The sequence below is a fragment of the Parasteatoda tepidariorum genome, chromosome 5 (genome assembly GCF_043381705.1).
Source record: "Parasteatoda tepidariorum isolate YZ-2023 chromosome 5, CAS_Ptep_4.0, whole genome shotgun sequence".
In the NCBI taxonomy this organism is placed as follows: Eukaryota; Metazoa; Arthropoda; class Arachnida; order Araneae; family Theridiidae; genus Parasteatoda; species Parasteatoda tepidariorum.
In genome coordinates, this window is record NC_092208.1 from 5,003,502 (window position 1) to 5,028,735 (window position 25,234).

At 28.5% G+C, this 25,234-nt stretch overlaps 1 protein-coding gene across 1 annotated transcript in view; it reads right to left on the reverse strand.

Annotated features, from left to right (window-relative positions):
• Positions 1 to 25,234, reverse strand: part of LOC107440966 (D-3-phosphoglycerate dehydrogenase) — a 27,231-nt gene extending 1,997 nt beyond the window's left edge. Inside the window, exons 1-10 of the mRNA XM_043048840.2 lie at positions 24,767 to 25,234; positions 18,998 to 19,149; positions 17,140 to 17,205; positions 14,989 to 15,142; positions 14,480 to 14,612; positions 13,025 to 13,173; positions 8,043 to 8,195; positions 7,336 to 7,474; positions 4,278 to 4,402; positions 2,282 to 2,501 (exon numbers count right to left, since the gene is read on the reverse strand). Coding sequence (XP_042904774.1) covers positions 2,282 to 2,501; positions 4,278 to 4,402; positions 7,336 to 7,474; positions 8,043 to 8,195; positions 13,025 to 13,173; positions 14,480 to 14,612; positions 14,989 to 15,142; positions 17,140 to 17,205; positions 18,998 to 19,149; positions 24,767 to 24,901 — 1,426 coding nt within the window. The 5' untranslated portion in view covers positions 24,902 to 25,234. The remainder of the gene's footprint in view (positions 1 to 2,281; positions 2,502 to 4,277; positions 4,403 to 7,335; positions 7,475 to 8,042; positions 8,196 to 13,024; positions 13,174 to 14,479; positions 14,613 to 14,988; positions 15,143 to 17,139; positions 17,206 to 18,997; positions 19,150 to 24,766) is intronic.

The following is a 25,234-nucleotide window of genomic DNA, read 5'->3' on the forward strand; positions in this document are numbered from 1 at the left end:
AGCGAAATGTTTTTTAACCTAACAGAATTCTTTGCCGACTGTTTTCTCTATGAATGAAGAAAATAAAGTAAATATTTAACTGTTGTGAAAAGAATCTTATTTAGTTGTACAAAGTACTTCAGCCAAAATTTGGGAGCCACGTAAGAGAATTATATATATTAGATCAGAAACACATCAGTAAAAGGCAGAATGCTTTGGTGTTTTCAAAACAAAGCAAACGTTGCCACCGGCGGAAAAGAAATACAGCCAAAATTTGGGAGCCACGTAAGAGAATTATATATAATAGATAATAAAATAACATTTATTGTCATAAGTTTTATGTTTATTCATCATAACAAACATCATCTTCTTCCGAGTTATTTAAATGTAAATCTTGATCTCCACGTGTTGTCCTTAATGTCCGGTAAAAGTCTTGTTTAATTGGAGATATATACTTTAATAAACACATGATGTCTTTTTTTTTGGTGAAAAAATACTACCGTAGTATTAAAAATACTACGTCTGGCAACCCTGAGTTACTATGAATTTCTTGTTTTTTAGTGTTACCAACAAATATTGAAAGAAGAAGAATTAAATTTTTTTTTCAAAGTTTATGTAAAAATATATTGATATAAGGTGGATTTATTCACAATGGCTTCTGAAATTATTATACAATATATTCAGAAGCTATTAAAAAAAGGGCTGTCTAACCTAGAAAAAAGTAACCAACGAGTAAATCCTTTAATAACTAAGAAGATTATTATTTATTTCATCAAAATTTCCAAAAATCAGAAAATATCAAAAAATGGACTTATCCGCATTGGCTTCTGAGCGGCTCAAATATCTCACAGATTACGCTTTGAGTGGCCACCAAAACGTGAAAATTCCCTGCCTTTTCCCAGTTATTTAAAGTGATTTTTAAATTTCCTGTATTTTCCAGGATTTCCCTACTCTCCCTATAGAATGGCAACCCTGTTAAGAGACAAGAGCGTCGAACTGAGAAACACCATCCACCATTGGGAGGACAAAGCAGTTTTCGTGAAAGGGGGTGGGAATATGATTATGTGATGTCATTGGCGGAAAAGGGTGAAAATAAGCTGATGGGTTTATTTCATGGGTAAAATTGATATTGCAGTGATCAGGATAGTCACCGGCTATACAGTACTGGCAATAGTATTCATACAAATCGAGAGTATCAAAAAGTGCTCAATCAGATGCATGATTCTAATTTTCGGCGTCACGTTAATATCGGAGATTTAAAAACCATGAGAAAATCGATTGCATTCACAGAAAAGGAAGAAAACATGAATCCAGGATGATATCAAGCATGTTGATTACTGAAATGAGCAATTTGAAATTTCCATGTCGTACGATTGCATTAAAAATATATTCAATCTAATTGTAGGCAACTAAAAAAAGGGAGCAAATATATCATTAAATAACTATTGTTGCAAATTGGAATTTGCAACAAAATTGCTACTATTTGTTTTTAAATATGAGGGGGAAAAATTTTCCTAGCGAACAATCTCTTAAATGTTTGCCATTTAAAAATTACTCTTTAAATGATCACTTTTATACTTCTGTGTTTGCCACAGTGGTTTAATTTTATCCAAAGTTATACAGGGTGTGAAACCAAATCTTTCAACAAAAATAAGCACCTTTTAATTACTTCAAATTTAATTACTAGTCAAAAAATATTTTTTAGCACTAATATACATTAAAAAAATGCAAAATAATTTTCAAAGACTTCACATGATAATGATAAAATAACTAGTTTCTGACAAAGAACTCTTTTTCTTGATTATATTAGCCATTGTAAAATGCTTGAGAGATTTTTCGGTTCGATATCAGAGGGTAGAAAATGAAGTCTGAAATTGAGGATATCTTGCAAAATGCAACAGAATTGCACTTGAGACTGCAAGGATCTCACCAAACTCAGCTCATTATATGCACATGCGAACCCACAAGTATTTTTGTCTGACCTGTAAAATGATTGGCGCTTTCATACACTACAGACCGACAGTAAGTCAAATTGCACTAAGATTAAATGAATTGTAAAAACATTGAATAAAACAATGTGAAAACCACACTTTTGCATGATACTTGAGGATAATCGACATGGTAAAGAAAAATATCTATTTTCGAAAAGGGAAAATTAAGCACTTTTTAAAAACACTCAATGAAAAAAGCATGTTTAAGGACTTCCAAAAAACGAAATTCGAAAATAAACACTTTTTAAAAACGCTACGCACCACGTTATAAATTGTAGAGGGTAAGAAAAATTTAATTGCGCAAAACTTACCACAAAGTGTTAGAGCACTGGAGAGAGAACTTTTCAGAAGTATTAAATGTCCAGCTAGAAGAGGATGAACTTTGAATGAGTGACCATCTATAGCACACAATACAGGATCATTACTTCCCTTCAAGGTGACCAATGCGGAATGTTTCTGATTAGCAGACGAAGCAACTACTTCAACAGACAAATTGTGTCCTTTTGGTGGACCAGTGCTCACTTTTTCAACCTAAAATATAACATCATTTGCTTCAAAATATTGAATTATACACACTGATGAAAAGTTTATTCATTCATAATGTATCAGTTTTTTATTATCAACAATGCTTTCACCTAAGTCTTGCTGCAGCATCTGCAGATTCCTCGCAAATTTAAAAAATAAATTAAAAAAAAGTTATTGAGAGAGGAAAGATTATAAAAAGGGCAGAATAATTTCCTTTTTAAAGTGCATATTTATCAAAGAAAAAAAAATTTCAATTATAAACATTTTATGTTCTTTTAACCCTACATTCCTTAATGTATGGATATTGTTTGCCATGGGAGTGACTTTCCTTTGAAAAAACAGACTACTTTATTTCAAGCTGACTATATCATACTTTTAATAAATAGAATTTTATCCTTATACTTCTTAAAACATAAATATTTTTATAACATTATTTTTATAACACTATTTTTATAACAACTTTAAATTTATTTCATATCAGGGGTCTGTCTAGTTTTTTTTTTTAAATGTACCTTTTCCGTGAAAATTTAGAAATAATTTGTAAAAATCCCAAATAGTTGTAAAAATGAAATATTTATAAGTATAAATGAAGACAAAAATTTTTATTAAACAAAGTGCGTAGCCAGATTTTGCAACTAAAAATAAGCACCTTTTAAGTACTTTTTAAGCACTCAAAAAACATTTTTAATCCCTTTCCAAAAAAAAATTTCTATCATTTAAAGTTCTTAATTTATAAACATAAAATCAATAAAATTCAAAAACTTCACATAATCATGACAGAATAACTAGTTTTTGATAAATATTGCAGAAAAAATTGTGAAAATCATGCATTTTTTGTAATTTTAAACGACAATCAACACGACAAAGAAAAAATCTCTCTTTAAAGAATAAAAAATTAAGCACTTTTTACAAACCATGAATAAAAAAAGCACCTTTGAGGGTATTTAAAAAACATAAATCAAAAATAAGCACCTTTAAGAACTTTTTAAAAAAGCTACTGTTAAAGAAAAAAAAATAGAATTCTAATATAAATTTATAGTATGCAATTATTTACAACTCCTTAACTAGTAAATAATTACTAATGTACTAATAATTCTATACAGATTATTAATAATAACAAATTTAAATGAACCTTAGTTTTTTTTTTAATTCTATAGTATGCCTGCAGGAGTAAGGAAATCTACCAAGTGCCTATTTTCAGATAAAAATAAAAAAAGAAAGAAAATTATAATTAGCAAAATTTAAGTTAAAAGAAAATATGATAAAGTAAGAAAATATTTATCTAAGCGTCACTACAAATGAACATCATTTTTGACTAGTATAAATTACTACATATATTATAACAGTATATTCAAAAACAATTTTGTTATTGTAAAATTTTAGGCTCAAAACCCTTAAAAGTTCCACAGTTAAATTCAACTTGAATGTAATTATAATTAAGCTCTATATTTATACCTATGCACTAGATTTGTAAATATATTCTAATCAATGCAAAATTCTTTAAGTGCATGTCAATGATCCTTATTCCAACAAGATTGATACTAGGTACTTTTTTAAAGAGAAAACTGAGATTGAGTTTGAATGACTTAATAATTGTACAATTAAGGAATATAGCCTATAATTTTAAAAGTATATTCATTTTGGAATGCATTTAACAATTCTAATATCAGTTTGTTGGATTCATTTGAGAATAAGATTAGTACATGAAAATGTGAAGATTACATCAAAAGTTACTTAGATGGGGTTTTGCAGAATGATTCCTAAATATGAAAAAAGACTCACCGTAAATCCTAGATCTTTAGCTAGAGTAGGAGCATTCACAAAATTAGCTGCCTTTTTCCTTTGTTGAAGCATTCCTATTAAAACTGCTGTGCTGAACATGATTTCTTTTCTGTGCAAATCAGTACCTACAACACAAGAATTTAAAAAAAAAAAAAAAATGAATTCCATTTTGAAGAAAACCTTATACAACACTTTTAATATTCATAGCTTCCAACATGGATAAGGAAAAAAAAATCCAGTAGATTTTACGAAATATAAATTTCACGATAATTTTGCATAATGCAATAAATATTTTACTCGTAGAGAACTTTAGGGATTTTTATAGCTATCAAAATAGAAAATTTGCAATATTTTTCAGTTATGATGGACATTATACATGCTTGAAATGTTATGTACAGTCGGACACATTTATCTCGAATCTCACTGGAAAATGTGAAAAATTAGAGATAAAGGAGCTTCGAGTTACACAGGTGCTTTTAATAGAATTTCTTAATTACATTTAATTCTCTAAAGTACTATGATTGTTTTTAGTAGAAAAATACAGGCATTTCTGTAAATTGATTGTGCCACATATATCTATTAAATTTTTAAAAAAATTTTCCATACCTTAAACACTGAAAATAATTTTTAAATATTTTTGGCGACTTACCTTTCCTTATAGTGTTGTTAGGTCATTTGTGCTCAATAATTAGAAATTCAGAAAACATAGGTTTTGAAAGAAAAAAATTTATGTAAGGGATTTTAGAAATTTTGAGAAGAAGAGTACTCATAATTCCGAATATTAAAAGTAATTTCCTTGATCAAAGGTAGTTTAAGACTTTTTTACTTAATTTTAAAAGAGAGTTCTGAATAAAAATAGACTGAAAATTTTATAACAAAAAAGTTTTCCACTGATTTACATAAATGAGGTTCGTTTCGTTATGTATTAGTAATACTTATTTAAATATTCAAACAATAATCTGTACAAAAATTTTATTTCAATAGGGAATGTTTTAGGAAGCTTATTCAATTTAAAGGAATTTTCTAAAATGTACAAAAACTAGGAGAATTTTAACTAAAACAGTAGACGAGGAGAAACCGGAAAAACACAACTAATGAATGATACTACATCAAATTTGATCCTACATTAACAAAAAATTCATCAAATATCAGAGTTGGCAAGGTAACCAAAAGGTTTTTTTGGAAAATAAAAGAAAGACTTCCCAGACAAAGTACACATAAAAAATGGAAATATATCTGTAAAGAAACTTTTTACAAAGCTACAATGTTTAAAGAACTTATTTTTAGAAATGCTTAATCTTCATAAGTTTTTCTGCATTCTCAGCACCTAGTTCATTTTGTAATTTTGCCCATATATTGCAAAATGTAGAAAACTCACTCTCAAGAACTTTGGAGACAACATAGTGGCTGGGCAACAAAAAAATGACAACTTTCCATACTTTTAAGTACTTTGTCTAAAAATAAATTTTTTTCGCTATCTATACAACAACACATAGATTTGGTATAAATATTAAAGATAAGATTATTTTGAATCACACAGTCGATATCCAATTTATATAAACATATTCTAAAACTAAAAATATGTAAACATTTAAGCTTTAAAGTGCCTCTGTATAATTCTAAAAATAAAGCATTTGAGGTGTTTTCCCCTGGAAAGAAATCCAATATTTTCCTTGGAAAAAAATTCAATAAAAAAAAAAATGAATAGAAATGAAAACTTGATTTTGCCAACCTTGTCAAGTAGATTACTGACATTCATATTTGTTTTGGGAAGACATAATGTAACTATTTTAACACCTTCTAAGATTGCAAACATTAAAACTTTTCTATATTTTTAAAAATATTCCCTTAAATTTTCTTAATTCGTTTGACAAAAACAAATATAAAAACCCTTTTAATTCGCAGGCTCTTTATTTTTGTTTTATCTAGTTTCTTTTCTTTCTTTTTTTTTTAAAGAGATAAAAATAAAAATTTTATATTTCACAATGTAGCAGGGTCAGCTTAGTTTACAAAATTGCTCGCTAACATAGCAAACAAAAACACTTCACCCTTAGTCTAGCATTAGATCACTAAATATTGTAATAGGGCACATACGAAACATGTAAAATAAATAAAATTACATTTGAAAATTTGACACCTAAAAATAATAATTGAAAATAAAGAAGGTATGAAAATAACAATAAGAAAAGAATATTTATTTTATGGGATTTTTCTCTTAAACCCCCTTTTTTTTCTTCATTAGCAAATGATTACAACAGCCTTATGTTTCTCCAAGTTGATATCAATTCATACCTGCCAGACTCCATGTTTTAAAATGCAGAAGATTCACTATAAAATTCAAAAGTGCTTCCAATTTTTAGTTATAGGAATAGTGTCTTTACACAACCTGTTTAAATAAACATAAAATAGCGTCCCTTTTTTTCAATATATCTAATATTTTGTACTGATCTACAACAGGGTTTGCCACTCAAATCTGGAGAGAAAAAATCCCCAGTGTTTTCCCTGGGCATATTANTGATGGTTTAAACCATGGTTTAAACTGTCAAAAACTGTCACATGTCAAAAACCTGCCAACCCTGATTATACGCAATATATTAAGAGGAAACACACAATCACTGTGCTCTTGTATGAGGTATATTGGACTAACTATACTTGTTTTAATTGCTGGAAAAACTTAGAGAGAAAAAAATCAACAGCAAAACATAGTTAAAACAAATAGTGCTATAGTAAATCAACTAGTTTAGTATAGCTGAAATATCATCCTTAAATATACTATAGATTACGCATTGAGTGGTCACTATTTTTTAAAAGACAAAAATAAGTAACAAAATTCCCTGCATTTCCCCCGTCATTTTAGGTAATTTTAAAATTCCCTGTATTTTCAAGGTTTTCCCTGTTCCCCTTGTGGAGTGGCAAAACCCTGCTTTGGAAAAAATTTTGAAGAAAAAGCATATTCTCAATTTATACACAATTTTTTCGGAAACATACAATATAGTTAAATAATCGAAAAGTATAACAGAATAATAAACTAAGATTAAAAGAATGAAGAACTACATACCATGCACATTTACTGAAACAGTAATTTCAGACTCTGTATTAGCAAATAATGAAGCTATTAAATGGCCGACAGTTTTGCTAAGAACCACACCATCTCTATTGGCACTAGACATTGACAGAGAGAAAGCTGGGGAATTTACCTATAAGAACACATGATTGATATTAGGAAACTGTTTTTGACTCAAATATCCCTATTATTTATACATATCATACAGAATTGCAGTTTTGGAGGGGAAAAAGAAGCTATGCAATCATAAAAAGTGAGAAATATGTTGTCGAATTTACAAATTGAACTCAGATAAATAAAAAAAATTATGATTTAAAGGAATTAGATTAAATACTTATATTAAATATCACGCTATAATATAAAAAGTTAACAAAATTATATTAAATATTACGATATAATATAACGATTAAACGGAATTCTATTAAGTATTAATACTACTCTTTAAAATGTCAAGTGGAATGCCTTTTTGCTAAGGGATAAGCTGAAAATTAATTTTCAAGAAAATTACAACATATTACATATTTTAAATTAAATTGTTCCATTAGTTTTGAATGCTACTAAACATCGTTTTTTTTTTTTTCTTCCTCAAATCAATTTGTGAACAATTTTTTTCACAACATCATTCCATGTTGGAACATCATTACATTAGTATATATCATGAGTAAAATAGATTTCGTAATAAGAGTCAGGAAAATATTTACAATTCCATGAGCTGATTGTCCTTGATTGAGAGCGACCATTTGCTCAGAAATTTCAACAGCGACTCTACTTTGGGCTTCATGGGTACTGGCTCCTAAATGGGGTGTGCAGATCACTTTTGGATGCTGGATGAGTTTTGTGTTCTTTGGAGGTTCCTAAAATGGAATATGGTTTAAAAGAATTTCAGAAAAAGATACACAATTATACAAGAATATCCCTGTCATCTCACTTAACAGACAGGAAATAAATTATTTACTGGTGTTTGACTTTCAATAGGATATATAAAATTACATTAACACTAAACATACCAACACTTAACATATACCCATTTCTACCATAGTCGGTCAAATGACCGTACTTTATGTTTCTTGATTGAATGTTTGAAATATGGATGTTAGGAAGGAAATAAACTGAAATAACTTTAATTAAACATAATTGCTAATTTTCATGCATTACAAACACAAAGTATAAGAATTTTTAATTCATTGCTCAAAGCATTTTTTACATCTACAGGGTGTTTCCGTTGTACATTTTCCGCCAACACATTTCTTCTAATCATTATTTCCATAATTCTTATAATTATAAGAATATATAAGTATTAAAATTCTCATAATTATTCTTATATTTAATATTATTTCTTCTGAGAACGTGTGCTGTCTTCATTGTTTTGACATTTTTATGGGTAAAAACTAACAATTAGTTAGAAATGAAGTAAAGCTATCAAAATAAAATATAAGCTACTTAGTTTTTGCCACTTTTTAATAAATTGTTCTCCCGGTCAAATGACCGGTCGTCGTAGAAATAGGTATGCGACAAGTATTATAAATAATAATTTCAGAATATTAACCGTATATAATTGTTAGAAAAAATCATGAAGTGAAATGTGCAAAAACGACAAGATGATAAGCGTGTTTTTGATGCAAAAGTTCTTAACGGTCATTTGTCCGGTTATGGCATGTTTAGTGCTAAGTGCCAATTTTTGTAATTATATAAATAAACTGCCCGACAATAATGAGAGAGACACTTTCAGCTTTTGACATTTTTTTTTTAATTTCTCAAAAAATACTTAAGGGATTATTTTGTAAATTTTAGAGAGGTTTAGTTCGTGTGATTTTTTATACTTAGCCATAAAATGTAAAGTTTTCACAGTCTTAAAAGACCAGTCTTTGCGAAAGAAAACAAGTATTTGTGAACACCCTATGCCAGAACATCAAGCAACAAGCTTGTATTGATTACTTTAGTTACTATTTTTAATAACTGCATGAAATTTTGAAACCTAGAGAAAATATTTATGGAGATTTGGACATTTTATTAAAAAATAATTTTTTCGCCTTACATTTTCTTTTTACAACTTTATAGCTACTCAATAAAAGTAAACAAAATTTTAGGAGCAATTTAAGATTATATACAAAATTGTCAATTTAGAATTTTCAAAAAGCTCGTTCAAAACTGCGCAAGTTATGAGCATTTAAGCAAGTTCTTTTACACTATACATTTACTGATACATCTCATAATTTTGTAAAGTATTTGGTAACTAATAAAAAAATTTGATTTGAACAACTTGAAAATTTAAAAAGTTTCAAGCAATTTTCTAAAAAGTTTCTGTACTTTTCAAAAAAGCTAAAAGTGATCAGGGGTTTTTCACAAATTTTATTTTGTATCATTAGACAAAATTTAATAACAAATGATGATAATCGTTCACAACTAAACTTATATAGTAGGGGTGCTCAACCTGCGGCCCGTGGGCCAAATGCGGCCCGCCAACCCTCGATGTGCGGCCCGCGGCCGCAATCTGAACAAAATGAAAAAAAATTTAATATTTGTTTTTGAAAAATAATAAAAAAAATTCGGTAATTTAAATTTACACTTTTAAGTTTTTGACGCACCCAATCACAATCAATGTAGTTTTTCGATGGTTAACGCTACGGATTTCGGCATAGTTTTAAAAATCACAATATTTTTAATACATAATTATTACGATTTACGAATTTTAATTACCACTTTTGACGCTTTTCGTATGTGCCGATTCCAATGACTTTTCGGTAGTTATTGCTACCCATTTTCAAGTAGTTTCTGAAATAGCGATTTTAAAAAGTTATGAAACGCTTTATTTGTGCAAACTTCATGGAAAATCTAAATGACTTTAGATCCTTTCTTCAACAGTTATTGCTGCACATTTACGCCCGGATTTTAAAACTTCGATATTTTAGCCAGATATTATTACGAATCGCGAGTAAAGAATCGCTCATTTAGCTAACCATTTTTTGACATGGCTTATTTGTAACGATTTTATCGCAAATCAAATTATTTTTCAATCNCTTGAAGAAATTTAGCACTAAAAGTGGCAAACGCAAATGATGAATTGTATACACGGATATTTTGCCTAAATAATTTTGCTTCTTGCTCATCAGAAAGAAGTAAGTTTTTCAAAAATAAAGGATATTCATGCAGCGGAGGTATATGTATGTTATCATTATGGCAGCAAGAATTAACAGAGCGCCCTTTTGCAGAAGCAAATCTCAAAGCTCCACAATAACTGCATTTTGAAAACATTTTGCCAAGACTATGTTTTGCCACTTTGATAGGTAACAATTTCGATAAATCACCAGCAAACTCATGTTGTTTTGATTTTAAAATAGGTGGATTAGGATTTTGGTCCATATCATTGTCAACATTGCGAAAGCGAATTGGTACAGTGTGCATTCCAACCACATTTTCTGTATTTACAGGTCTGGTTTGATGTGGGCAAATGAAAGTCGATGTTGTTGCGACTGTGTAGCAATTACACACATTCTCTTTTAGCTCAACCTTTGTTAGTTTAACTTTTTTTTTGTTAGTTGAATCATCATTAGGTTGTATAAGCAAAAGAGCATTATTTTCTTCTATACTATGAAGTTTACGTTTTTCCCGCTTTCGATTAGCTTTCGCATTGAGTTGCGACTTTTTAGTAATGTTAGGTCTTTTCTTTTTAGGCATTACTTGTAAATAAACAAATCGAATTAAGATTTAAAACCAGATTAAACTTACGAATTAACGTTTTAGAAAACAAATAATCAGATTAATCAATATATCAATACGAAATAAGTTGAGATGTTGTAAAACTGAAGAATGAAATTCTAACTATTTTGTGATTGGTTGCATCTCTGAAAAAGAAAATTCAGACTTGTAAATCGCTTTTTTAAGCTTGCCGTTTTCAGACATGTGATTGGCTGTTGTGAACGGCGGTTATTCTTCATTATTAACTGCAAAATCGTGCTTTAAAACTAAAATAAATAAAAATTTAAAATTATGTAAAAGATTTGAATGCCCTAAATGTCTTCCCTGAAAGATTCTGAATGAATTGATTCCTTAATCTTAGATTTTCATCACGTAGTTAAAAAGTTTTTCAGGGGACAAAATTAACTGCAAAAACTTTTTTTTAGAATAGAGAGATTAGACAAAATTTAATAATAAATGATAATAATCGTTCACAACTAAACTTATATAGGGTATATAGGATATTTATATAAGGTATATAGGATATTTATATAGGGTAATATAATGATATAGAGAAAGAAAACATGCAAAAAACCAGACTTTTATGGGTGGTGATCGCCCATAATGTCGGCTTCATTTTTGGTAAATCTTGTTCAATAGTACAAGATGAAATTTGTGGATGACCCCTTATTGTTTCAAAATTTCTGTCAGAAAGTACAAAAACTACTTAAAAGATTGCTTGAAAGTTAAATTTTTAAGATATTCAAATAAAGCTGTAATCATTAGTAGCCAAATAGGTTTCCCCACAAAATTTTGAAAAAAATTTCTTCTATTTTTTCCCAGAAATGCGTAGTATAAAAGAATTAGCTTAAATACTTGCACTGTGCACTTTTTAAAACTTTTTTTTTTGGACTTTAAATCAACAATTTTGTAATTAATCTTAAATTTCCTCCAATTTTTTTTTTTATTTCCATTGGATTGAATATTTATGAAGTTATAGCAAAAAGAAAAAACAGAAGACAAAAATATTAATTTTTTATTAAAAAAAAATATCCATATCTCCATAAATATTTACTCTAGGTTTATCAAACTTAATAATAGCAACTAAAGTAATCAATACAAGTTACAAGTTTTTTGCTTGATTTTCTGGCATAGGGTGTTTAAAAATACTTGTTTCTTTCGTTATTTATTTTAGGTCTCTCAAACCTCTGAAAGCTTTAAATCTTATTGCTAAGTATGATCGCACAAACTAAGCACTTCTAAAGTTTCAAAATAATCCTTTCCGTATTTTTTTGCGAAATTTTTAAAAAATATCAAAATTTTAAAGTGTTTCTTCCATTATTGTAGGGTAGTGTAGCTGTAATTGGAAAAAGTGGCAACTTAATCAAAGAATATTTCTCCTAAATAAATAGAATTTAGAATATTATAATAAAATTAAATAATAAAAATCAAAACATTATTCAATTTTCATATTTTTAAAAAAAAAACTTTCTGATGCAAATCACAATTTACGCCAATAATATTTTAAATCCATAGTGTTTCCATTGTATTTTCGACAGTTATTTGATATGGATTTTCAGGTGGTTTTTAAAATCATACATATTTTTATTATTATTAAGTAACATAAATATTTTTTATTATTAAAAATATCTTTCAGAAAGATAATAATGCTGAAGAGGTTTGCCGCAATAAGCCCAAAAAAATTTTGCCACAAAATCAGGAAACAGCAGCTTATAAGAATATTACAAAAAAAATACTTACTAGCTAATCTTTACTAAATTAAGTAAAAGCAGAAGCAAAAATAAAAAATTTTAATTGGGAAACTTAAAACGGCTAAAATACAGTGTTTTTTATGTTAAATAATAATGTAGGAGTAATGTTATGCTGTATTAAATAGTTTCAAAAAATAATCTGTCTTACAGAAGTAGAAAAAAAAACTGTTTTAAGCACAATCATGGTATAAAAGACTCGAATAGAAGACAATGTTTGGAAAACACAGAAAAAATACCTCCAAATAGACATCTAATCCTGCACCACCACACTGACCAGATTCTAAGGCATCAAATAAGGCATCTTCATCAATAATTCCTCCTCTGGCACAGTTCACTACTTTCACACCCTTACGGCATTTTGCAAACGTTTCCTTGTTTAGCATATCTGCAAAAAACAGTCTGCTTCAATTTATATTCACAAATGTTTCACAATTTACATAACTTTTAATTTGTGATGGGCGATGTTAAAATTTTGGTATCACGACATATCGCCACTCTAACATCGCAATATTTTGACTCGCCACAATGTTTCGTTACACTAATATTTCACATTTTGGTATTGGGTAATTTTGAATTCTTGCACTTTTTGATGGATAAATTGAGGAAACTATATTCCTGTAATAAACACATTCCGTAGTTACCTTACAAAAAAACTGTATAAATTCATCTAGTTATCAACAATTGCATTTTTAAAAATAAAAATCAATAAATCACAACAGCGACATGATGCATTAAATAAAAAAACTGAATAACTTATGTAATAAAAGGGTCTGCAACTGCCTATGTTAATTAAGTAATTATGAATATAAAAATCAAAATTAAAATTCGCATTGAGATCATTTATAAAAATCGTCATAAACAGTAAAATATAAACTTTACTGATGAATTGAGAAAGTCTGAAAACTTAGGAACAGCTAAAATGCACGCAACTACCCACTCAATCCCCCCCCCCATTCTTAAATTTAGTTCATTACTATCAATAATAAAAGGAAAAAGTACTTCATGCGAGCTTGCGGTCATCGATTTTGTCGGGAGAAAAGCTCATTGCACGGACTTGAAACCATGGTAGTACAGTCGGAAATAATGCTCACCATCGCACGTGTAGACAACAACAAGGGTGATTGATTGTGAGCCCAACTCAAAAATCCTGAAAATTTCTTGAGTAAAATCATTAATGATGCATTTCAAAAAATTAATGTCCCTAGAAATTTAAATCATTGATATTTCCAAAACATGAAATTGTACATAAGTTATATGCAATACAATTTAAATGAATAATTATGTATAAGTTTAGTTTGATCTCTAATCACATTTACTATCCTACCAGAAAAAGTATTTACAAATGAAACTGATCGCATTAAATAAAAACATACAAGAATTTTTATACATAAATGTGATTGATGATTTCTTGAAACTTGAGGACTTTGGATTTCCGAAAACTTCTGCATCGCAGTTAGTGGAAAAAGTGGAAATCCAGATTTTTTCCAGAAAACAATCATCTCTGCAACGATAAGAACGAGGCATCGCGAAACATCGCACATATATCAGTAAATCGCAATTTTCGATGCTTCGAAACACTTCCAATCCGAACTATGGCTCAGCGATGATTACCAATGCATCGCCCAGCCCTAATTAATTTACAAATTAACACTAAAAATGTAAGCAAAGTGTAGGTAGAAATTAATGCATACTTTTGGTTTGTGGAATCAAAGGTGTATGAACTGTAATGTAATCCGCAAGAGGCCAGATTTCACTCAGTTCAATAGTCTCAACACCAAACTTAATGGATTCTTCAGCTGGAACAAGAGGATCAAAACCAATAGTCTGAAATTACACAAAAATTTGTTAATTATGCAATTACAGCGAAACCTCTGCCATGAATACATTTTTTAATACTTTCCTTCTCTTAATTGGACGGTAGATTTAAAAAGCTCTCTAAATACCTTCAACATTTTTATAAATTTATTACTTTTTTAATTTCAGAATCATGCAACACCTAAGCAAAGGTGGCAGGTTAAAAAATATGGTTAAAACTGGATAAAAAAGTCAATTGTCACAAACTTACCAACCCTGTACAACAATACTTTCCTCTAATAAAATTATCTTTCGCATGCATATGAATAACTTTTAAGAATAGAAAATTTATTTTAACTTGATTAATGTGTATATTAATTCAAATTAATTAACAAAGCTGATATACCTTCATTCCGAAAGCTTGCATTCTAAAAGCAACTTCTCGTCCAATGCGTCCCAGTCCAATAATGGCAAGTGTTTTGCCATTAAGTTCATTTGCCATGAATCTCTTGCGATCCCACTTGCCATTTTTTAATGTAGCACAAGCTTCTGGAATACTCCTAAAATACATAATTTAGAATTTAAAGTATAATTATGTACTAGTTTATGTCAATAAAACACAGTTAAATCTATGGAAAGTAAGGATTAAAAAAACTTGATGAGAGAGAAAAAGACTCTTCACGACAGGTTTAATCAATTTAAACAAATCTTGAAAGAAAAACTATTGGTTTTTGGAATAATTCAAAGGTTTAGAATAATTCTAAGGTTTCTATATGTTCTTTTATTTTTTAAAAAGTAACCTAAGGTTTTTTTAAAGAAAAAAATCATTTTAATACTTTAATTTTCCATTATTTACATACATACTTTTAGTTTAAATAAAACTAAGTTAAAATATAGTACATTTTTCCTTACAAATGATTTCAATTTTGAGATATCAATATCAACTATCTGTCTCCTTTTTAAAAAAATAAATAAAATATATATTAATATTAATATGTACTTTTAAAGGTTCATGTATCACCCACGTGGCAGAATCACAGCGACACTGTCGCAGAATGTTAGACTTCCCGCTAAAGGATTTTTCTTTTGAAAAGTAAAAAAAAAATTCTTTTCTATAAAAATTTACATGTAATATTTGAATTGCGCATTTAGATTATCACTTCTTCTCACACTCAATTTAAATCGATAGTATCGTAAATCAACGTAAATGTTTCGATTGTACTCTCGGCAATCGAAAAATGTACTATATTATCTCGGCAGCTATTAGTATTCATTTTCACATGGATTTTAAATATACCGATATATTTCAAAACAAAAAGAAAAATTTAAATCGTGTATTAGAGTATTCACTTTTTAAGGTAATAATTCTATCGAATTTTGGCAGTAATTGCTATTGATTTCACCATAGTTTTTAATCCATTATTTTTTATATATCATTTATTACAACAACCTAATCTCGAATCGAAACAAGCTTTGAGTAGTCCGATTAGCTAATTTCGTCATTGGATCTTTTTTTCGGCAATTACTACTACAGATTTAAAACAAAATATCCAACAAAATACAAGAATATCACCCATAATATTAAAGCCCATACCCATAGAATAAAAAATACCCTTAGAATAAAAAGTTATTACATGCCCTGTGGCAGAATTTTTTCAGGCTTTCTGCAACATGCCTCTCTAATACAAATATATTTCTACAAGATATTTTTAAAAATAACAAACATACATGTTACTAATTTAAAGTAACAGAAGCATCAACTTGAAAAAAAAATCAATTAAATAATTAATAATCTTTCGGTTAAAATAAAAAAATATAACTTTATTTAAATGTAATTTTTTTTTATTCTAAAACTATGGTCATTATTCTTGCATCTTGTAGGAGGAAAACACACTATTTCCTTCTTTGCATTTTGTAAATCATTTTCAAATTAAAATAAATAATAAAAAAATTTTGAAACCCGTTGCAGTAACTATTAAAAAAAAGATTGAGTGAGTCGTACTTAAAAAGGGTTACTAAATGCGTGTTCTCATTTCGAGCTTCAATAGTTCTAGTAAACAATATTGTATTAACAATTTAGGATTTTAAAACTATGTGGAAATCAATAGTCGTAACTTCATTAAAAAATAGAACGAAAATTTCTGCAGAAAAGGAAACCAAAATTTTTTACTTCCCAAGGGAAAAATCTTGCAAGAACTCCGTAACGTTCTGCGAACAATGGCGCAGAGACATCACGATTCTGCCTTGGGGATTACATGTTCAATTAAAAAAATTATATGGTAAAGGAAAAATCTCATTTTGAAAGAGGAAAAATTAAGTACTTTTTAAAAACGCTACACACCCTGTTTAAAAGATTACAAATAAAAAAAAATTGTCCGACAATCGGTAAAAAAACTAGTTTAATTAGAGAAAAGGTTGAAGCAATTTTTATAAGTGTGAATTACCATAACAATACATATATAGATCAGAGAAAGAGATAATGAAATATAACAAAAAACATCTGTCTATAAATAATAAAATTTCAAAAAATATTTTAAGTTAATTTCAAGAATCTCACCTAGATAATGATGTGATCATACAGCATGTAAGTTCAGCAGCACTTAGAGTATTTCCACCAGGAGCACTGCAAAATTTAAGTAACAAATTAACACTGTAGAATCAAATAACAAAATTTATAGTAACTAACTATAAATTAAGCAATTGCTTCAAATTATATATTCAGTCATAATCAGTTTTTAATCTTTTTTTCCAAAACTTATATTTTATTCTCAATCCCTTAACAGTGACATATATTTCAAAAATATGGAGTAAAAATGGAAAATATTTTTGACTGTTTAATTTTGTTCTTTGTATTATTATAAAAGATAGAAAATGGTTTTCACTACAAAAAATTTTTTTTTAATGTACAGTACAGAACCAGTTATCCGGAAATCAGAAAACCAAAAAACCGGAACGAAATACGATACATTTTCCCGCTATTTTTTTTTAAAAAATTTTTTTTTCCTCATAAGATTTTAGGATTTTTCTTTCTTTTTTGAAAGATGTTCACCATGCCATCATTTTGGAAATAATCATTAGTGTATTACTTCATCGTTTTTTCTTCTTTTTAAGATTATTTCCAAATTTTTTTTTTTAGTTGGGTTTAACAATAAAAAAACGGCTTTTTGTAGCGATTCCGAAAACCAGAAAAATCAGTTATCCGGAATGGCGATGGTCCCGATCGTTCCGGATAATCGGTTCCCTACTGTATTTATAATTTTTACGTACACATAAAAAAATAATAGATTACACACACATCTTATTCTATTAGAGCAAATGAAACAAAATTTTGAAGCTAAATATAATATAACTAGTATAATATAATATAAAAAAATAACAATATGATTTTCAATACATAAATGTTACAAATCTTTTACAATATGGTATATCCAAAACCCCTACCCACACTTTTCCTCCCTCGACTGAAGTCATAATCGGTGAAAATCTAGGACCACTAATGCCATCTATTAGGAAAATAGTGAATAAAGTAGAAACGAACACAGCTCGAGCTTCACAAAATAGAAACATTAATTTTTCTCCTGCCCGAAGTCAGTTAGGGCATCATGAATACTGTAAGTAATAGTTGCCCGAACTGGATTCGGGCAACACTGGCAAGGGGTTAATAACAGTGTTCCCAACCACCGTAATATACATCAGTGGAGATTAGAGAATTAGCATAATTTTTACATGTACAAAATAGCCCTGTGACAGAATATTTCAGGGTTTTCTACGACTAACTTCCCTAGCATTATTATATTTCTTTAAGACTATAAAACATAAATATGAAACATAATACATCTCTTCATCAGCTCACACGGCTATATCCGCAAAAAAGAGCGCTTTCTAATATTGCATCAATACAGCCAAAGTAAAATATATCAATACAATAGTGTGAGGAGAACTAAAAAAATTTTTACTTTATATATATATGACCTTGCAGAGTGGAAGGATATAAACTGGTCTTAGACAGGGAAATACGGCATAAAATTTATTTAATAATTATTACAGCGAAAACAGTTATCAAAGTTAGGGAAAATCTTGCAAAGTAAATCAGTAAAATACTTCATTTTAGGGAATAAGGGAAATCTTAGTAATTGTTATTGGTCTGTTAAATGGTTCCAGGGAAAAAGTCTTTCCCACGAATTAGGCAGAGGGATAATCGTCGGAGGGATAATCGTATTTAATGCATACTTGAAGTAAAAATAGATAAAAGATAGGAATTGTAAGTTTTAAAGTGTAAGAAAGAGAGTTTCAATTTGAATATTAAATTAAGAAAAGGATTTACAGAAAAGGAATAACATAAAAAGATTAATTTAAGCTTTTTATGTTACATCCTATATCCTATATATGTCAGACAAAAAAATTTTTTTGTATACTTAATAACAAGAACGCCATGTTTGGTGGCAGCATCACAGTCAATGTTATCAACTCCAACACCTGCTCTACCAATAATCTTCAAATTCTTTCCAGCAGCAATTATATCTGAGGTAACTTTAGTAGCAGAACGGACTATCAGGCCATGATAATTCTTTAAAGAAAATAAAAAACATGTTTTAAAAATCAAATAAAATTTTTCACTTTTTAATGTATTATTTATATATTTTTTTAAAAAATACTTTTGATTTGTAATGGACTTGTACAGAACAAAAAATAAATAAATAAAATTAAAAAATTTACAGAGTTGCAATTTACAAAATTCCCTGTGTTTCCCTGTAAATATTATACACACTATATTAAGAGGAAACACACAATCAGTGCGTGCTTGAGTGACCTATATTAGTATAACTATACCAGTTTTAATTGCTGGAAAAACAAACAAAGAACAGCTTAAAATATTTAAAACAAATAGTGCTATAGTCCTGTGGCAGAATATTTTCGGGCTTTCTGCGACATGCCTCTCTAATACTGATATTTTTTTGCAAGATATTTAAAAATAACAAATACAGTTGAACATTGATTTAACAAATTGATTAGGACCGACAAATCCGTTTGTTAAATCGTATTCAATTTTTGTAAAGAATATGGTATAAAAACATCAATGCAAAATACTCTTAGATATACAGTAAATAAAAAAAAGTGATTGTTTACTATGAGCTTAAAAATTATAAGTTAGGGTGTAAACTTTAAAATGATCTGAATTGTTTAATGCTACTTGCTTTTAAAACTTAATACATAATGCATACATATAATTACACACACACTTCGATTAGGGTATGAAATATTCAAAATTTTAAGTGCAAACATTTTTTTATGTACAATACCTCTTTTGCTACAACATATTCCTTCTCATTTTTTTTTAATTACCTGCTTTAAAATTAACTTTAACTGCCTGTTATTACATTCACTTACCACCAAATATAAATAATCAAATGTATACTGCCAGACAAGAGGCTCCAGTAAGAATAAGTATTGTAGCAGTGGTCTATTAAGTACAATCATAAATAAAATCTATTAATTTAAGCAGCCCCTCAAATTATAGGGCAATTTAATGAGAACTTGAAATGAAAGAAAAAACAGAGCAGACAAAAAAAAAGATTGGATTTGTTTGGTTTTCAATTCTACATTTTTAATTTGCTTTTAAAAAAAGAAATTTAATAGTCCAGGTCAGGGTTGGCAAGATTTTGCCGCAGGTGGAAAAAACCATGGTAAATACCGGTAAAAACCGTCCAGGCAAAAACAGGTTTTTGCCAAGCAAATTGGCAAAAACCTATATTTTCTAAGATGAGAGGAAAAAAACACATTTTTGATGCAAAATTATTCCCAAAATTGAAACATATACTATAAATATATATATAATTACAAAAAAATTAACAAAATTATTATTCCATAATTAAATCATAATGTAATAANAGTGTTAGGACAGATCCCTAGAGAAAGTAAAGTTATAGCTAGTAGCAGATCAGCTCCATTTGTTGTACCTACAACATTTTGGCGTTCTCTAACTGCTGAAATTTAATGATGTAGCACTATGCTGTTTGTTTTATCCATAGACAAGTAAGCACGCACTATATCTACAAACTCATACTAAATCATTAATTAGATCATTGATGTTCAATATGTTAAAAAAGCAATGTCAGTAGATGTGGTTATCATTAGGTAGCAGATCAGTTCCATCTTGATGCTAAAGCATTTTGGAGTTTTGTCTGCTTAGATAAAATAATAGTCAAATGGGTAGCACAATTAGTGTTTGCAATCTGTTGAGCAGGTCAGCTCCATCTGTTGTCTCTACAACATTTTGGCGTTCTCTAACTGCTGAAATTAAATGATATAGCGCTATGTTGTTTGCTTTATCTATAGGCAAATATACACACACTATATCAACATCAGCAAACTAATGATTGGAAAGATTTCTGCATGGTGATCTGTGGCAGAGTAATTGCCATGCCTTGGCAATTTCTGGGCAGCGACCCATGAGAAACTTTAAAAAAAAAGGCATGGAAAGGGATTCATAAGGTGTAATACTTAGTCAAGCCTGGGCAGACATCTGTAGTTTTTTTTTAAAAAATTGCAAATTTAAGATATATTTGGCTCCTTGGTTATTGTAGTTGGTGCTACAGATCACAATATGAAAACTTCTCAATCATTATCAGGGGTCTGTTCAGGCTGAATTTGAAAAACGGTAGTTACACAAAATACTTTTTCTTAAAATTTTATTTTTGTATCCCATCAGAAACAATAAATCCATATTTTTACCACATTTTTGTGTTATTTTTTTAATATTATTTTTAATTTTTACAAATTATGTCTAAATTTTCACAAAATAGGTACCTCACAAAAAAAAAGACAGACCCCTGCTAGTTGAATTAGAAAAAAAGATCAATTTTAATTAACTACATGCTTTTCACGGACATATGATTGCTGGTAGAGAAAATTATGTGAAATATTTTTCTAAACATGTAGTTTTTTTTTTTAAGTACTTATAGTTTCTTTTAGTGCATAAAAAAATCAATTTTAAATGAAAAGATAAACAAAACAAAAAAATTTTATCGAATAAAAAATTTTTTTAATCAACACACAAAATATATATAAATCCAATAAAATCACACAAATCGGACGTGTCAAAAAGGGGTAAATTAAATGTACATTTCGAGATTCATCTGTTGCAATAAAATAATTGGTATGTAAAAATAGCAAATATTAAAAAATATACGAAAATCAGTAGTTATAACTGCCGACTAATAGATTTTTTTAAAAAAAACAATAGAATATCATAAAAAACAGAACAATATCATGACAAATAGTGAATAATCAGGTATCAGTTAGAAAGCAAAATACAAAATTTGAGCAAAATCCGTCTGATAGTTCCAGAGAAATGGAATTTCAAAAATGTCAGACACTTATAATTCAATTTTTCAGGAATACTATGGGACAGATTTTGCTCAAATTTTGAATTTTGCTATTAAAAATCATATTCTTTAAAATGACACAAAAAACTGTATACCTTACAATTCAAAATTTTTTTTGACTATTATTAAATAAAATAATTAAAAAAATATTTCATAAAGGTTATTTTTTCCATGGAATTATCTTTGGATAAACGAATTTTATAATTGTGTGCAAATTTTTTTTAATTCACTTAAAAAGTTCTCAAGATATAACGAAATATGCAAAAAGTGAAATTCACTTTAAAGGATTCAAACTATGGAGCACTCTTTTGACCAAACTATTACAGGGTTCCCACTCTTTTAACAAAGCAAAAATTAAGTACTTTTTTGAAAATTTTTTGAAATTTTTTAAAATCCTTTTCCCTTTTTTTTTGCATTTCAAACAAAAAATCAGTCCAAGTTAATGGATTTAATTAATAGCAATTTAACTTAAGAACGCATGTGGTAATGTATGTTTAAAATTACTTTTGCTGGATTCTTGCTTTCCATGCAAATTTCTTTTATGATTAAGATTTTTTAAAATAAATAGTAGATACAAGTTTACAAGATAACGGTGCATCAATTAATGCCTAGTGTTTATGAATTTAAAACCTGTTTTGTGTTGTTTAAGTATTTCAAAAGGTGATTTTTCTACTTACCAAATTTAACAAAATTATTATTGGGATTTAGAGACTTTGTTGAATAGAGGTTCAACTGTACTTATTTTTTAAGGCAATAATTCTATTGAAATTTTAGCATTTATTACTACTGATTTCTCCATAGTTTTTAAATCTGATATTTTTTATTTGATATTATTTATTACAACAACCTTATCTAAACGAAACACACATTTTAGGAGTCCAATCATTTTTCCTGCAATTACTACTACGGATTTCATGATTTTTAATTATTTTTTGTCGTGATGATTATTTACAGAATGCAAGGAAGGAAATAGTTTGTGCGCCCCCCTCTAATAAAATGAGAGAGCATAGCCCATAATATTAGAGCAAAAAATTGTTAAATGTCCAGTTAAAAAAATATTATATATATTTTTTTGAAAACACAGTACTGTTGTTATTTCAAATTAGTAGCATATATGTTTGTTATTATTAAAAGCAGGGTTGGAGTTTTTGCCGGCAAAAAGGGGTTTTTGCCAGGACAGTGGCAAAAACCTGGTAAAAACCGGCAAAAACTGGTAAAAACCGGCAAAAACCAAATTATCTAAATTGCTGATTAAATATTATTACAAAATACTTGAAACAAATTTAAATCAATCATAAGGAATAATAATTTTGATACATTACATGAAAAAATTATTTTTAACATATTAATAATTAATATAAGGGTAATAATTTTTAAAAGATTGAAAGTTTTTGATCTCTTTTCATTTTAGAATCCTAAAATAAATGTTTTTTTACAAATAAATAAATATTATTATTTGTATAATATTATTATTTATTATAAAAAATTATTATTTGTACAATAATTAACTACACATGTTGATAGATATTTTATGCTTTAAATTATAGTTATATTAATTTAAAATAAGTTCATTTCACTGGAAAAAAGAGAATAATCACAAATTTTCCAATCAATAATGTTTTAAACTACTAAAATGATATATTATTACATTATCATTTAATTATGGAATAATAATTTTGTTAATTTTTTTGTAATTATTTATATTTATAGTATATATTTCAATTTTAGGAATAATTTTGTATCAAAAATGTGTTTTTGTCCTCTCATCTTGGAAAATATAGGTTTTTGCCACTTTTTGCCAATTTGCCTGGCAAAAACCTGTTTTTGCCAGGACGGTTTTTACCGGTATTTACCATGGTTTTTTCCACCTGCGGCAAAATCTTGCCAACCCTGATTAAAAGTATCTTGCAGAAAGATATTAGTGCTAGAGTCTTGTTGCAGATAGCTCGAAAAAAATCAGCCTTAATGGCTAACATATTTGCTATGGTGGCTGAGAGTAGACATAAAAGAAGAATGGTATAAAAGCATTGGTGGATGAAAGATGAAAGTAGACATACAACAACAAAGGGTCAAACAACCACTCATTAATTAATCCGGAGGAGATTTCCGTATCGTGATCTGTGGCAGAATAATTGCCAAGTCTTGGAAATTTCAAGGCAGTGGGCCGCAAGAAACTAAATACATATCACAGAAAGGGACCAACTCAAAAGGTATAACTCAATGCAAACATCTACATGCTTTGTTTCTTTTTAAACTTGCAAATTTAAAATCTATTTGGCACCTTGGAGATTGTTGTTGGCACAACAGATCACGATACGGAAATATACCCATTAATCTAATATACCCCTTAAATCTATTTCACAGTTTAAAATCAACAAAAAATATGCAAATTAATTTTTAAAAAGTATGCCCCCCCCCCGGAAATGTCTATGCCTTTTAGATTTTAGAGAAATAGGGGGGGGGGACAGTTCCTTGCTCCAAATCACATTTTTTTTTAAATTACTCAAAAATCATTAAATTGAAAAAGTAAACAATAAGTTCATAATTATCGAAAATGTGTGATTGATGATAATTAGGTTTACAAAAAAAACACTCAGAAATTGATGAAAATGAACATGGTTAACTTTAAACAATTTTTAACGAGCCTTTCCATTTTAAAAAAATTCCGAATTTAAAAGAGACAACGGAATGTAAGCACAGAATGCAGTTGTAAGCATTACTAGTCATTTTTCAAAATACGATTTATAAGCATTAAATATGTAACGTAATGCATAACATTAAATCAATCAAAACATATACCTGTATTTCAGATTTCAATTGTTCAGCAGTTAATCCAACTTTAGTTGTCGTAGAAATACCATTTTGTGAAAGAATAGACTCGCAACTGGGATCGACTGATTCGGATATTAAAACAGATTCAATTGCAAGAGACATGATTAAATGAAAGCTTGTGAAATAAAATTAATGCCGCGTACTTAATTCCAATACAACCACCGCCCTTGCTTCAAAAGTGAGAAAAAGACAGATTACTGATAAGTCAACATTTAAATCGCAAAGAAAGATCATTTGTTTGTGTTAACCTTTTTACCGGCAAGATAAGGTTTACCTTTCTGCGCCAGAGCTCTCCAAAAAATTATCAGCTTGGCAATTACTAGCCAAAAATATTATTTACAAAATTTATCTCATTGGCGATCGCAACGCTCGAATGCGCCATCTAGGGAGAAGACGGGTTCCATGTCTGACCCTTTCCCTCTCCTCCTCATAAGC